At 35.9% G+C, this 16,567-nt stretch overlaps 1 protein-coding gene across 1 annotated transcript in view; it reads left to right on the plus strand.

Annotated features, from left to right (window-relative positions):
• SORCS2 (sortilin related VPS10 domain containing receptor 2) overlaps nt 1-16,567 on the plus strand; it is a 68,081-nt gene that overhangs the window by 31,893 nt on the left and 19,621 nt on the right. The window contains exons 9-15 of the mRNA XM_031553294.1: nt 270-456; nt 4,471-4,604; nt 6,085-6,208; nt 8,126-8,238; nt 10,388-10,513; nt 13,540-13,639; nt 14,842-14,944. Coding sequence (XP_031409154.1) covers nt 270-456; nt 4,471-4,604; nt 6,085-6,208; nt 8,126-8,238; nt 10,388-10,513; nt 13,540-13,639; nt 14,842-14,944 — 887 coding nt within the window. The remainder of the gene's footprint in view (nt 1-269; nt 457-4,470; nt 4,605-6,084; nt 6,209-8,125; nt 8,239-10,387; nt 10,514-13,539; nt 13,640-14,841; nt 14,945-16,567) is intronic.

Genomic DNA, 16,567 nt, shown 5'->3' on the forward strand with positions numbered 1-16,567 from the left:
TTAAGTGGTCTGGGGTGTTTTTTTAGTGTTGTTGTTTTTAAGATTAAGCCTTACTGAAGAAAGCTAGATTTATCTCTGTGAGTGCATGCAGCATTTGATACTCTAAAATCTTCTCAATCAGTTTACAGATTTTAGTGTAGCTACTGCTATGGAGTCAGAAAATTTGGCTGGTGCTGGAAGTGATGTTGTGATTCAGGAAGTGGTTAAAATAACATGTCCTATCTACTTAGGTTCTGACCGTTCGAAATGTTGATATATTCTCCTTTTAGGGTGATACATTGAATACCAAGTACCAGGTGGATCTTGGCGATGGCTTTAAGGCGATATATGTGAATCTTACAATGACTGGGGAACCCATCCGTCACCGTTATGAGAATCCTGGGATTTACCGTGTATCAGTGAAGGCTGAAAACGTTGCTGGACATGATGAGTCTGTAGTGTTCGTCCAAGTCAACTGTAAGTCAGCCCTTTGATTTTCTTGTTTTTACTGCTGCATACAAACGTTACGATAGTTATGAAGCAGTTGAGAATGTTACTAGTCACATTTAAGAAAAATACATTGTTTTTCAATAACCTCATGCAGTTGTGCATTGCTGTGTGCTGTTAGTGTAGAGACTTGTATAAAAGAAGGACAGAGTTAGTTTTGTTTAGATTTGGGAGAAAGATGGTATATTAATCTTTTAAATAGCATGCATTCCTCAGTTCAGTTCTCAGATTTTACCCCTCTTCCTGACTCAAGACCTTGTTGACAGACTTAGCAGCTAAAATTTAGAACTTCAGGCTATGTCTTTTTGTGCTTTAAGAAGCAAGAGAACAGACATATTGATAAAAGTCTGAGCTCTTGTATGACTTTCAAAAAGCATGAGTTAATAGAAAGATCAAAATCTCAACATTTCTAAAAGTCAGGCTGCTTATTAAAGTCCTTAAGCCTAGCTTTAGGTAGTATATTAATTCTTACAAAGTTTTAAAGCATTACTTGGATTTAACTTTGTCTGACATGCAGTATAACTTGACTTAGACCTCTCTCCCTGTCTTCTTAATTAAGACCTAAAAATCTCATTGAATAGATTCAAATGAAAAGAATAGTGAGGCACAGGGATATCACACATGGTAGCAGACTTAATGCACTTCAGCCATCTCTTAGTTGAAATAAGGAAAGAAAGTCATAATTGAAACAAAATTTTCCTCTTCCTTTGAGATTCAAGACCGCTATCGCTGTCTGATTATAGATCTGTCAAAAATTGTAAACAAGTAACATTCAATGAAAAGATATACTCATCTCGTATTCTTCAGTTGTCTGTTTCCCCCGATGTGAGTGATGTCTTCCATACTAACAACAGAAAGCAGTGGAGCCACAGTCAAGTCTGTGCACAGATCCACATGTTTTATGTCAGCCTGTCTGGTGGCTGCAGCTGTTTCTTCTTTTTACTTTTCAGAGCCTGAATCCGGAGTTTCTGTTTCTGCTTTGATTAACAGGTGGAGCCCAATCCATTAATGTTAATGGCTAATCTCCTATTAAAATCAAAAGGCAACGATTGAAGCCTGATTTTGCGTTGCTGTTTCATTACCTGTTTGTTTATTGTTTTTGCTTTTTACATAATTTGACAACTGCAGACAGGTCAGATTATTACTAAATGTTTTACCTTTACTTTTTAGTAGCATCTGGGTTTTAAGAAGTAGATTAAGCACAAAAGTAATTGGTAGATCTCTATAAACAAGGAGTGGCAAAAACTCTGTAACATCATCTCTCTAGAGAGAAGATCTTCATATTTTTTAGGGAATGACAAACTGTAACGAGCACTGATGGAAAGCTGAACAATTCCTTTCTCAAGATATGCTTCTGCTTTGTTCTACATCTGGATAAATAGTTAAAATAAAAGATGTAAATTGTGTTTTATGCAGTGGATTTTTCAAAAATACGATGACTGGGTATTTCAAATGACTTTGGTGCTGAAGTGCAGAATCAACAAATTACTGCAAGTAGATTTGGATGATTTCAGAGCTCATCTTGAGCTTCTCCATTATACTGTAAGTGATCTAAAAGACACATGGACACGTGTTACCCAGCATGCTTGAATAAACACTTCAGATGGGGTTTAAACTGTTTAATTTTTAAAGTAAATTACAGGATTTGAGGAAATTAGCTGGCACTAATTAAGTGATATATCTGCCTTCCAGAGAAATACTAATAGCTGCTCAGGGCCATTTTTCATTGTGGTGTATCATGCAAACAGAAATGTCCAGTGTCCTGTTTTCACTGTTTTCATCTGATGTATTTCGAGATAAAATTTATGAAGGACAAATAGTAAAGGAAATATTTTTAACTCCTGGGAGGTTTCACAGAATTGCACACAATCACAGAATGGCCAGGGTTGGAAGGGACCTCAAGGATCATGAATCTCCAACCCCCTTTGGTTTGGTTGGTATGAGAATTGTCCTATAATGTTTTGGCCTGTTATCCGTACTTGCTGATCCAATTCACAAACAACTTTTTTATAAGCTGTAAGAGATTAAGAGATATTAAAGCAAGTCTGATAGTATACATGTGAGTAGATAACGCAGAATAAAAAGAACTCAGGATGAAGTAGACATATTTTTCTTCTTCATGCCACAAAACCGTAATAACTATAATAACTACAGTGTGTGAATATGATTTTTTTTTTTTTTTTGAGAGTGTGTGGAAATTGATATAGAGAAAGAAGCTTGGAAAACTGTACTGAAATTGTAGCCTTGTTAAGTAGAAGTCAACATCATTCCTCATTATGTACATTCAGGATGCTATGAAGGTTGTTCAAATACATTTGGAATTATGTGACTGAGAAGAAGAGAAAGACTTGCTGTAATTATTATTAGCTCTTTGCTATACAGAAATGGTCAACTCTTGGTTCAAGAGCCAAACATCTTCCCTTCCCCTATAAAAATTTGAAAAAAGACAGTAACCTTGTTCAGGACAAAAGCTGTATCTCAGGATGATCAGTTTCCTGTGTGAGAATGGAAATATATGGCAAAATCAAAACAGTGGTGCAGATTCCTCCCAGACTTCTTTATTTTGCATTAATGGTTACATTAAGAAAATATATTTCTAAGAGGAGAATATTTAATGGAATTTGTACTATTTCTGAGTTTTCCACAAGATGCCAGCATCAGGAAGAGCATTTTAATTCAGTTTTGATAAAGAAGCTGTTGAAGAAACCTTCTTTTTTTAAAAAACAGTGTGTCTTTGAATTCATGTAGATGGTTAATCACTCATAAGCAAAAATGCAAAATGAAAGTAAAGCCTTATGTTTGGTTGAAGCAGCACGAAGTCTGAGTGAAGTGAGGTAAAAAAGGAGGGTATGATCAGTTTGAACAATTTGCTCTTAGAGAACTTCTATCAGTTTAATCAAAATGCACTGGAAGTGAATGGAAGTGAATTCAGTCAATAAAAGAGAATAAGAGAAAGGCCTTGAAATAGTGTTAATTACATTTAAATCTGAACTGAAATGAAAGACATTTTTATGAATTAAAAGATACATTGAGTAGAGAAAAAATTATGGGTTAGTATTCACTCTGTTTAATGAATGTATTTAGGACTGTGCAGCACATTGGTATCCTGAATAGATATTGCAGCTGATGTTAAGAAGTTGTAGTTATCACATTATAATATTAAAAAGCTTGTACCTTCAGACATTCTCAAAATATACACTTGGAGAGAGACCTCTGAGACAAAGATGATTTTCAATTAATGCTGTTGTACTTCGGAACAAAATATGACACTAATACAAAATCAGATGAAATCATTTTAATGACATGTTTCTTTTATATCTTTTATATAAATAATAATGTTTACAGCATTTGTAAGCAAAAGTTCATAAAGAAACAAACTTAATCAAAAAGTAAACTTCCAGAGGCCATCTCTCTTGATTTGCAAATAAATGCTCCTCTGATGTACACATTTATTTTAAAGCGTGCACTAATTAGCTTATGTGAAATGAGCCTAACAGCTGATATTTTATAATGAAAATGAACACTCAGCAACATTATTATCCAGTTTTCTGCTTTTCACTTAGCAGCTTGAGACTTTTTAGATTTCTATTCCATTTTTTTTTTTTTTTACTTAAAGCAGATTGCCATTTTGTATCTGTAATACTTGCTTGTACTTTCTCAAATTGAACATGCACGAAAAGTGCACATTAAGGTTCATCTTGATGATTTGTCACGTTGCTCACCTGTTCTGCTTTTTGGGTTTTGTTGTTGTTGGATTTTTTATTTTTTTACTATGTTTAATTTTGGTTGAAATGAAGTCCTTCCAATTATGTCCATAGCTTTCAACACAAATGTAAAGGCAGGAGAGAGAAAAGTAAGTTCAGCACCTTATGTTGTACAGGTGAGAGGCTTTTGGAACAAAAAAAAAAAAAAAAGTTTGTTATTATATTGATGCATTCAATGATTTAAATAAGGTTTCAATGACGTTTGGGGAACTTTTTTCAGCTCCTCTGCAGGCTTTAAATTTAGAAGTGGTTCCAGTCATTGGCAGAAACCAGGAGGTGAATCTGACAGCCATCATACTGCCCAAGAACCCTAATTTGACTGTCTTCTACTGGTGGATAGGAAACAATCTTCAGGTACATGAATGGTTGTGACTGACATTATTTTTGATCTCTTTCCAGTAAAAATTGCATGACACCTTTTTACTTTATCATAAAATCATATAATGATTTTGGATTAGAAGGCAAAAAATCATCTCGTTCCAACCCCTGCTACAGGCAGAGGTACCTTTCTTTAGACCACGGTGACCAGAGTCCCATCCAGCCTGGCCTTGAGCACTTTCAGAGATGGGACATCCACAGCTTCTCTGGGCAGCCTGTGCCAGTGCCTCACCACCCTCATAGTTAATTTCTTCCTTATGTTTAATCTAATAGTTACCTTCTTTCAGCTTGAACCCCCTTGTCCTATCACTACGTGCCCTTGTAAAAAGAGCAATAAACATCTAAGTATTTCAACTGGGAATATTTCTTGTCTAATTGGGTTAATTTTTTGAAGGCAATTCTTTTAGTATCAGATATGTAAAATATTTCCTTTATGAGGGAGACAAAGTATGACACAGGAATGCTTCAGATAAGCATAATGAACTTTCATCTTGTAAATGTGCTGTCTACCATAATCCTTGCCTGTGTCTGTTCATTGTTATTGGCTTTGCCATTGCCAGAACTGATGTAATCTTGTTGTAGGGTGGGGGGGTGAGGTTTCTGATACGTTCAAATGTGGTCGGGGAGTACAGATCTCAACTTCACCTTGAAAGTTGTGATAGATTGGTGCACTTCCATGGGTCATGACAGAAGTAATCCACCTGACCTTGACTATGCCCCCATTTTTCAAGGCAGATGACTTGCTTGATATGATCCTGTAAAGTTCATAGAATCACAGAATATCCTGAGTTGGAAGGGACCAATGAGGATCAAGTCCAACTCCTAGCTCCACACAGCATCACCTAAAAATCAGACCTTCCTTCTGAGAGTGGTGTCCAAATGCTCCTTGATCTCTGGCAGCTCAGGGCTGTGCCCACTGCCCTGGGGAGCCCGTTCCATGCCCACCGCCCTCTGGTGCAGACCCTTTCCCTAACCCACAGCTGCCCCTCCCCTGACACAGCTCCATGCCGTTCTCTCAGGACCTGTTGCTGTCACAGGGAACAGAGCTCAGAGTTACTCTTCTGCTCCCTGTGAGGAGCTGCAGCTGCCATGAGGCCTCCCCTCAGCTCCTCTGCTCTGCGCTGAACAAACCAGGGGGCCTCAGTCACTCAGATTTGTGAGCCTGATTCCAAATCCCTTTATTTCAGTGGGATCTGAATATAAACTAATACTCTACCAATTAATCTCACAGAAATATTTGACTAATCTGGCAGCTATTCTGTTTATAAGAGTCCATCTGTTTAAAAAAAAAGTCTCTATTGTAAATCATAATAATTTGATAAAATGTTGACCAGCGTTCTAAAAATATAATTGATGTGCAACTTTTGTGCTGTTATCTTTAGTGACAGTCTCCTCAGATAACTATTCTCCTGGTTGTTGTTGAAATTCTGTTTTCTACTTTTCTTTGCTTGCAAAGCCACTTCTTACATTGGACAGTTTTCTGGTGACGAAGTTCGCTGTGACAGGTGATGTCAGAGTAACAGTGCAGGCTTCCTGCGGGAACTCCATGCTACAGGATTCCAAAGTTGTCCACGTTTTTGGTGAGGCATAACTTGTCCAGTTTTTAATTGTTGTCTAATGTGTACTTGTATCTCTTAAACCAGTGCAGGCAGAACTGAACCTCTTATAAGATTATGTCTAAAGCCACATCTAATTTCTAAAATTAGAGGGGTGTACATAATGCTGAGCAGTGTGGTCTTATGGAACTGTTTCACTTGAAACCTTTTGTTTCCTTTGCTTATTCTAAATGTTACTGCGTTTCCCTAATGTAGCAATAACATTGAAATAGCATTTTTTCTTACGACTTCAGAGTTTGTTAGTATTTCAAAATACAATAGTTTAAATACTTCTGGAAAAAAAATAATAAAATTATTTGTCTATAGCATTAAAACAGTGTGAAATATTTTCCTTCTGCCACCATGTACAACCATTCCTTCAGCATTTGTCTGAGAGTTTGAGTTTGAATTATTGCTCTTTTGTACGTATTGAGCTCTTCAATAGAAGATGAACTTCTACTTTTGTTTCACATTATGCCTCAGTGTGCTTTGCTGTGTACTGTTGAGGCATAATATATAATGAAAAATGTAGTGCTGGCAAATTTATTCTATTTGCATTTGTGCTGTCACATGTGGGAATAGTGATATGTAAAAAAGTTTCATTGTAATGCAGAGCTTAAAATTCATGAAATACAAAATGAAACATATCTGTGACTTGAACAATGAAAGAGGATTCTGGTACTTTTGCTTTCAGCATACATACTAATTTAAAATAATGGTGAAAACCACATTCATGTTAAACAGAACTTTTACAAAACTTCTCGTTTATTAAGATAAATGGATTTAACATTTATGTAATCTCTTACAAATGCACCCACTATTTAAAAAAATCTTTAGATGTGTAAACACTCTTAGTGAGATGAGATTGATGCCTTTGGTTTCCAACACTGTTTGGCTGTTCATGTTGGGAAATCCTGATCTGAAGAGCAAGAAAGTACTGTTCATGAGGGATATTAAATCCTTGGAATAGAAAATCACATTGAAACAGAATTCTGTCCTAACAGTTAAGGAAGAAGTGTTTGAGTCACTCCTGTGCTCCAGGGAATCTATTTCCCTCCTTTGTATTAACTTCCCCAGGTGATCTTCTAAGGAGCCTGAAAGGAAAAAATGACAGACTTTAAAGACTGTTTGCTGAGGAGTAGCCGATTTCTAGTATTTCAGATATTTTGGGCATTATTCAGATAAATGTTTAGATGTATCTTTTTTTTTTATTATTTTATTTTATTTATATTATTATTATTATTATTTTTTTAAGATGGCAGTAGTTACCCTTTGGTATTTGGAACAGAATTTCTGTTCTGGTTTTTCTAGTTAATCTATGAGATATGTGAAGTATCTATTTTGCATGAAAAACAGGAACATGTAAAATGTAAAAATATGTTTATGATTCAGCGAGAATAGAATCCATTGGCCCGTTCCCATTAAAAATTGAAGAATCCAATCATATTTATGTGGTATATTGTCTTAAAGAAAAAAATTACTGAGCAGGTTATGACCCCAAAAGATGAATTTAAATCTGTTTGGTTTATTTCTTTTTTTCCCCCTACTGCATTTTAATCTCTAGACACAAATTTGATGATGCTGATGAAAATACAGAAAGTAATTGAATGCCTGGCAGGAGTGTATTTTTGCTCCATATTACACTGTAGGCTCCTGAGGGATGGATTTGTTTTTTTCCTTTCCTCTTTGAGCAATGGATTATAATGGGGTTCCTAGGTAATGCAGTGCTGCATAGATAATGTGTGTGTATGTATACGTATATAAACACGCATACATCTACACACATGTATGTATAAATGTAGGAAAATATGTAAGTAGATAAATATATATGAAAATATATACAAAACCGTTTTTGCAGTCAGATTGTCAGTGACTCAGAAGTGTTTCTTTTTGCCTTTCTAGATCATTTTCACGTTCTTCCTCTGAAGTTTACCAAGCACCTGGACATGTACAACCCCAACATACCAGAGTGGAGGGAAGACATAGGGCGCGTAGTTACACGACTTGTTGCAAAGGTGCTCTTTCAGATTGCTCGTAAAATGTTCCCTTTCCAGTCATAAAACTTGAAGGTTAAGTTAATGCCTTCTTGTTTCAGGAAAAAAAAAAAAAAAAAGAAGGCAGAGCAAAAGAATAAAATGAACCTCATGAGCCACATTTGAAACGAGTTTGAACCCAGTGTCACTTCTGTGGGCAGGCTGTAGATTATGACATCATAGCTTGGAAAAGTTCAGTTCTAACATAGCCTAATTGGCAATTAATGCTAATTATTGCTCTCTGGGATTAGCGATAGATATATTGGCAAATACTGCTGACTCCAAAGCAAGAAAAGTCAGTTAAATGTGATGTATGTAGGATATTGCATAATATAAAGACACAGTCTTTGTGAAGAAACAAAGCAGAGAAAAGAATTCATGATGTCAGTTGTGGAACTTCAAAAGTTATATATAACACACGGGCAGACAGTTTGTACAGCTGTTTTGTTTTTTTTAGATCACGTTTGTAAAAGAAATGTGGACTGTGAGCAGTTGAATCATGTAGATTAAATCAAGTACAAAGCCACAGAACAGTTCTGTGAGATAACTGAAGAGCACTCCATAAAAATTGTGAGGTCTGGAGCTGTGCTGTCAGATACACACAGTGCCCACAGCAGAGTGTGCACATTCAGACTGTGAAGACAGTACCACTGTGTCGCAGATTGATGATGTCTTCAGAATGATTGTGTTTGAATTCAGTGGACTTTTCCTGGATTTACAATAGTGCAAATCAAATTTTGGAATTTTGACTGTATACAGTTTCCTGCTTTTCTTTTTTTAATCTTCATAACAAATGTCAAATTACATTCCTACTTTAATCCATTTATATATTCTACAAGCACTGTCAGTCTTAAAAATATTTTACTATGTTTTAAAATTAGCCATTTTGTTTTAATAAATACTAAATCATTTGCAAGACAATGGGAACAATCTAATTGAATTTCAGAATTTGTTTTGGGAAGGGCTATGGAAAATGCCATGGGTGTTGTCATTAGAATTTTGTGGCTCTATAATGAGGGCCACTCCAAAAGTGAAGCCATCTTTTTGGCCCACAATGTCAGAGGTGAATGTTGGCAGTATGGCAGAAGAGGTTGAACCTTCCCAGCAAGATTCCTTACATTTTGTTGCCATGTGACAGATGGCAGTAGAGGGGCAGGCTGACAAAAAGGTGTCTGACATGGAAGTGTGATTGGAACAAAGTTATGTCACTGAATTCCTCCTTGCAGAAAAAATGGCACTCAGTGACATTCATCAATGCTTGCTGAATGCTTATCGAGACCAAACAGTGGATGTGAGCACAGTAAGGCAGTGGTGATGCATTTCAGCAGTGGTAACAGGGACAGTGAGTCATCTGTGCTCGTGCAGATTATAGCAAGCACAGCATGCAGGCCTTTGTTCATCACTAATGAAAATGCACAGCTAATAGTGGTGGCTATTAGTAAAAAGAGTGTTTTACAAAACGTTGAGAACTTGCTCTCTCCAGTAGTGCTATTGTACTCTTTGTAGTTGCTGTAGTTTCCATGGAAATAAATAGGTGGCATTACTTTTGGAGTTACTTATGTAACAAATGAAGCAATTTGGGTTAGAAAACAACTATTGCACAAACTATTTTGAAAAGCAGTGCATTTGTTTCATTGAGGGATGCAGATATTCATACCAGGTTCAGAAAAGGAATCTAAGTACTGTTGATCTCACCCTGGGAGAGTCTGTCCCATAGAAACAGAAGGAAAAGTAGCCTCTCTAAGGTTAAATTAGCTATAATGAACATGCCCATCTAAGTCTACTAACTGAATGGCCCACGATACATTTCATGTGACTTAGGAGTTATTTTTGAAGTTACTCAAAAAATACAGAGCTATTGCAGTTTTGCTAAAACTGTATGCCACTTCATTTGGCTTCTTTCCATGATGCCATTAAATCTTTTTTGAAGTGACAACAGTGCTTGGACCCCTCACATTTCAGCTAATTAGCGCTTGACTTCGCTCACGTTTTAGCTTCTGGTGGAATCTACTCTAACTATTAGAGATTTGAGTGCTAAAGAATTAAATACTCACAAAGCATTACTCATCTATTTTATATAAAATACGAAGAACACTGTCCTATAATTTACCATATGTGTTTGTCTTCACAGGAAACCAATATACCTGAAGAAACGCTTATGACAGTAGTGAAACCTGGTCTGCCCACAACTGCGGACTTGCACGTGCTCCTACCAGCAAATCAACCTAAAAGGAAGAGAAGTGTAACTAGTGATAAGGTAACCAGAACACTGTATGTCTGGTTAGAGCAATCTTCATCCCATTTTGAAATCAGTGACTGTACTCACTTTTTCTTTATGTGGGATTAAAAGGTATAACTTGACTATGTAAAGATCTCTCTCCTATCTGACAAAAGATATGTAAAAGCTGAGAACAGATATGGCTGCCCTGTATGGCACTATTTACCCCACCTTTTATAGTAAAGAATAAATCCTGCCAGAAGAGACAGAAGAGAAGAGGCAGAAGAAGACATGATTAATTAATTATTCTACTAAACAATAGCCTGCAGTAAGCCTTGATCCCTCTTGATGCTTAAAAAAAAACAAAACAAACAAACAAAAAAAACAGAAAAAGAGAAACATTAGTGGTGACATATCAATCTGTGAAGATTGGTAGAGCACAAGGAAGTGTTTCTAAAAAGAGACAAACCATTTCTTCACTTCTGTCCAACAGAAACAGAACCTTAACAGTTGATCTGTAATAGCTGACCCGAAGAATGTGAAGCAGGTAGTTTCTTCCTTTATCATCTAATGTCCTTTTCAATTGCCAAGAAGCAAATACAGTGAACAAGGCAATGAAAATATGATATTAACTTCTCTGCCCCTCTTTCCAAACCTTCCATAATAAAAAGCCTATACCTGGAGAAAATCAGAATATTGTTTGGCCCTTGCTTGTTAATTTACAGTTTTTGTTATTTGTCCTTTTGCTGTTATAGAGAAGGAACAAATCCCAAGACTGTGCCTGCATATTGCAATTCAAGTCCTACCTGTTACAAAGAGTCACGGTATAAGATATTTTTAATTTTGAAGGGCATTTTGCCACTCTATTAGACAAGATCACAGTATTCAAAAGGTTTGCTGAAGTAGAAAAGACAAAGCTCTCATACTAACACAGTATCAATAGATTGTTTATATTATTGCTGTGGTACAATTGTGAAGGTCCAAATGAAAGTATTGATGTTGTCCAAGTGCCTGAAGAGGTTTCTTACAGAAACAGTAGTGTGAAGTAGATGGAAAACAGTGTGAATGCACAGAATGTATCCTAAATCTTAGTTACTTCTCTCCCTCTGTAATCATAATGGAAATCCCTAGGAGTCTGAAATCCTGGTTATACTGCAGGAAACAGTTAATTTTAATAGGTTGTTTCTTTTGTAGTGAGCTATTTCTCTGGCTTTTGTCCAGGTGAGTATTAGCACTTCAAAATTGCTTGCATCTTTCTACTTCTTTAAGAGGCGAGGCGCAGCTTCTAAACGAAATTATTTATCTTTATTCTAAGCATATTTGGAATAGATATTTTTAATAATTTAAATGAACTGATGATGATTGATTCTTGGGTTCCGCAAACATTTCTGTGCAAAATGTTATGCATATTAGTTCACTTTACATCTGAGCTGTTATATTAGAGTTGTGCTTCAATGTGAAGAATATAATTAATTATAGTCAATGCTGTCTCCATTTTTCATTGTTTCTGTGTGAAATACCCCATGAGTTACTTTGTAGCATAAGGAAGAGCAATCATATATTGCAAATTATTTGGGAAAACTTGTGTTTATATGCACTATTCACATAGGGTTCAAACCTGCGTGTTTCCTATAGACCTAGGTGGAAACCCAGGTGTAAGGTGAGAAATAATGAACAAGATCTAATTGCTTGAGCAAAAACCAGAGCAAAAGTTGGGTGTCTTGAATACCTGCCAGGAAATTACTGTGTTTTCAAAATTAAGCTACAAGACTCAGTAACTGAGTTTACTGATTGAAAGTTTGATTAGGCTAAAGCAGTGCTCCCTCTTGCCTTGTATGACATGAATGTGTGAATGAGTCTTGACCAAGATTAAGTAACTCTATTTCAGTGGTGCCAACATCACTTCAAAGGCTTCTAACCAATATTATTCTCATACTCATTCTCTTTTCACTCACTAGGCAAAAAGATAAATACTTAAGAGTTATCTGGAATAATTTTCTTGTAAAATAACTGGGGCCATGTTCACATCACCATTAGACTGAGTCATTCCTCTGCGAAATATCTAATAAAGTCAGTGGAATGGTTTCAGAAGTTAAATGTTCCTCAATATGAGGGTGAATATTTGAATCTAAACCTTTGTGAAGTCTCTCCATAGCATGAGAGAGATGGCAGAGATTTCTATTTTCTATCTGTTACACTGCAAAGGCTTCTCAAAGATGAGCACCATAATTGGTAAAATGATAAAAAGAGCTTCTTGTGAAGGTTTCATAGATATAAAGCATATTTCTAATTCGTCATACTGTGGGAAATTGTATCTTAAATTATAAGGCATAGACTGTAAAACTAGCTTTGATCTTTTAGAAAATTACCCATGTTGAAGACACAAGGAAGTAAAATGGCAAATTCAGCCAGTTTGTCATCTGGAGCTAGAATACGATGGTATATTTAATGGTTCTGCTCCATAAAAATATGAGCAACCATATTTTAGTATGCTCTGCCTATTGGAGAAAAATAGAAGAAATCCTGATTTTTTCCACATGAATGGATGTATATATTTCTGCAGAGTGTTGTTAAAAATTAGACATAAATGGAATCCATCCCATTATAGCAAAAGAGATGACTTGAATTACGGCATGCAGTTCATTATGAAATAGCAGTTGCTTTTCATAGCAGGAAATCTAAAGTGACATTGCAGGTTGTCTTTTGATGGGGTTAGAAAAATTGATAGAGTTTTTAATATGGATTATGCATTGTTTGAGTTATGACTGAGGTAGACCCAACAGTGTGTGCAAATATGCTGTCTGTTCACATACTGCGTAAACTTAAAGGGTTTGCTAAGCAGAAAGACAGACTGGGCTATTAAAGATTTGACTTTTTCAGCATTTGCAGCTTGTGAAGTTTTGCATGTTTTTTTACTATGGAATTTCTTAAGATTTCAGCTCTTCGGTGACAAGTGCTTTCTAACTTTCTCTCCATACAATAAACCAGTGGTTTTCCGAGCATTGAGTCTCTCAAAGTAGAATGAGTGAAAGAAGAGTGAGACATTCTCTCTTTTGTGTTTTCAGAGAATAGCGGCTATAAAGCAGGCCTTGAATGCACACAACATCAGTTTCTTTCTGCGGGGAGGATACTGGGTCTTAGTGACATTAGCAGACTCTGATTCAGGTAAATATATAAATAAAACTTTGGGTGCTTATTAGATGGGTTAAGGAGGAAGTCTACATATCAGTATATGTATACGTACAAATGCATGTATTTACTTGGGGCTTATTATGTATAGATAGACACACATATGTACACATATATATTATGTATATATACACACATATAGTGTTTCTGTGTGTATTCTTAGTTGATACTTTTTAACAGTCGCCACCAAATAAATATTTATTCTGTAATTTCATTTTGTCATATGGCATTATTTATATCACAGACTTCTTGCTGTTTTCTGTATGGCCAGGGAAGAGCTAATCAGGCTTCCAAAAAAACCATTCAGTAACCATCTGTGCTAGCTTCCAAGAAAGCAGAGCTTCTTAAGTCCTCTGATAATATAACTCTACACATCTGTGATGTAGCATGGTATCACAGCATTGTGCTAAACTGTGTCACACACGTGGATCCACAGATCTGAATCTTCCTGTAGGGTCCCCATAAAGCGCTGAACTGCTTGGCTAATGCTGTTCTGAAAGATCTACTTTGTCTCTGCTTGAAACACTTGAAACAGGTTTTTTTGGCATTTATTTCCTCCAACTCTGAATTTACACTTTAGGTTGAAACTGGTTGAAGGGAGTGAGAATTTTGAATAGAGTTATGTTAAAATGATGTTTTAACTAGAAAATTCAAAATTGACTTCAGCCACATATTAAAACGTCCCATAGTCTTTGTGTATCATTTTATTAATATATTCTTGTCTCTTACTTGAATGTGTTGTGGGAAAAAAGCTTAACTGACCCAATCTATTTATGCTAATACTGATGTGATACTTTATCTATCAACTCTTAGTAGAAGATTAAAGTTTTTTTATCTAGTCTCTTTAATGCAGAATCGTGTTACAGTTTCACTGTGGTACCTTGTCTGGTCAATACTGGAAACCACTTACTTAAGGGATTAATATCCATTTGCCAGCTCAAAAAGCTGGAACTGGAAGAATCCCACATTCATTCTAGCCTTTACCATTGTATGACCTTGATGAGCTCAACTGCTGTTCGTAGCCCTAGTTTCTCCGTCTGCAAAATTAATAAATCCTTGCTTTTGCGTTGTATTTATGTAGGATATGTCATCGTTTCCTTTGATATCTTTAGAATCTCCCAAAATCTGGATGACCTAAAAGAGGACATGCTAAGCAATTGTTCCATGTTTTATTTCAGACTCTCAAAGAATTGGAGGAGGCAGTGGCTACTGGGCTATTGTGGTTCTCTTTGTTATCTGTCTAGTCGCAGTTGGGGCTTTCATCCTCTACAAGTTCAAAAGGCAAGTAAACTTAATCAATGACATTCATATTTTGAGATCTGGACTTACCCAAAGATCAGCTAAGCAGAGTTTGTTGTTTGGAAGGGAGGTTGAAGTCCACTGCTTTGAAAGTCACATTTTTTCTGAACCTAGAAATGAAGATGCTGCACTGGTGTTTGGTTTTGCTTGCTGTGTTCCAAGATAAATAGCAGCAATATGGGAACTATGGAGAGTTTGTTCAGCTTGTTTAAATAATATTGTCAAAAAAGATGATGCTATTCCTGACTAATTCCTACCTCATTACTCTTAGCAGCTACAAATAAACTAAAGTTATCAGGACAATAAGTACATCTGCAGTGCAGTTTTGTCAAAAGGTACAACCCTGAGGAGTTTCTCTTTGCACATGTTACATTTTGAATGTTGGGACAATGCCACACAGATAAAGTGATGGAAATAGGTTAGCATTAATTTGACACTGGGGTGTGCTGAGGGTAGAAATAATTTTTGAAGTTGCTTTATGTGAGACATTTCCTCAAATGTGACAGTAGTTACCTTGCCCGTGTTTGACAGTCTGGTAGACCTTTAGTCCTCAATTGGTTTTAATGATAGCTACTTGGATGATGTGTGATTTAAAGGATTTTGTTCTTTTTTCATGAATTTGTGTTATCGTTGGCTATCTTCTTTGTATTTTTATATCTTTGGTGCATTGAGTAGCTATTGGGTTTGATAATACTGGAAACAAGCATCCATTATTATAAAATCTTTATTTAGCAAGGCCTTCTATTGATTTGTTGTATTGTTTCAAGATGCATTTCTATTTGTAATAAACGTAACCTTATAGAAGTGGATGTGGCACTGAGTTTGTGATAACAGTAAGAGTAAATAGCATCTAGGAGTCTATATAGGTGAGAATTTTTAAATGAACAGAGAAAAACCTTGCCAAGCATCTCTTCATTTTCTTACTGCAGAATCCTAGTTGCTTAGAGCCCATGGTGACTGATTGCTCTAAAGGACAAAGCACATAATGCAGTATCAGACTGTTTGTAACTAAATAAAAATCCATTTCCCTATTTTACGTGCCTGCGGGAAGAAAAAGCATAAAAATGGTTGATGTGATGTAATTATATTATTTCAGTAGCAATACATGCAGGATTTGTTGCTTGTAGTATGGGATCATAAAACTTGCTTGTGATGTGTTTTGAAAGCAGTATGACTTATATCTTTTATTAGCTCTTAAATGAGAGCAATTAAATAACAGGCGCAATTACTGCATGGCAAAAGAAGTATAAAATATGCAAGAAAGGAAGAAAAAAGAAGTGTTTTCCCTGAGTCCTTTTTAAAATGCTCAGTGAGCCATTTCTTTATAAATAGAGCTTTTATTAAGGAGGAAACTACAGTACTATTTGCAGATTCTGAGCCTTCATGTCTCACACACTTCCATATATAATTTGTGAAAATCATTTGCATTTAAATTTCATGGGGTTGAAATTTGGGGTGCAAGTGAGGAGAAATATGATACATATTCAAATGTTTCTCTGTAGCTTGAAAGTAGCTCCTGCCATTGATGAATATTTGGTTTTGGTCTGTATCGTATCTCTTCCTGAGATATTTGGCACAATTATTTTTAATCATTTCTCCTAAGCT

The sequence above is a fragment of the Meleagris gallopavo genome, chromosome 4 (genome assembly GCF_000146605.3).
Source record: "Meleagris gallopavo isolate NT-WF06-2002-E0010 breed Aviagen turkey brand Nicholas breeding stock chromosome 4, Turkey_5.1, whole genome shotgun sequence".
NCBI lineage: Eukaryota > Metazoa > Chordata > Aves > Galliformes > Phasianidae > Meleagris > Meleagris gallopavo.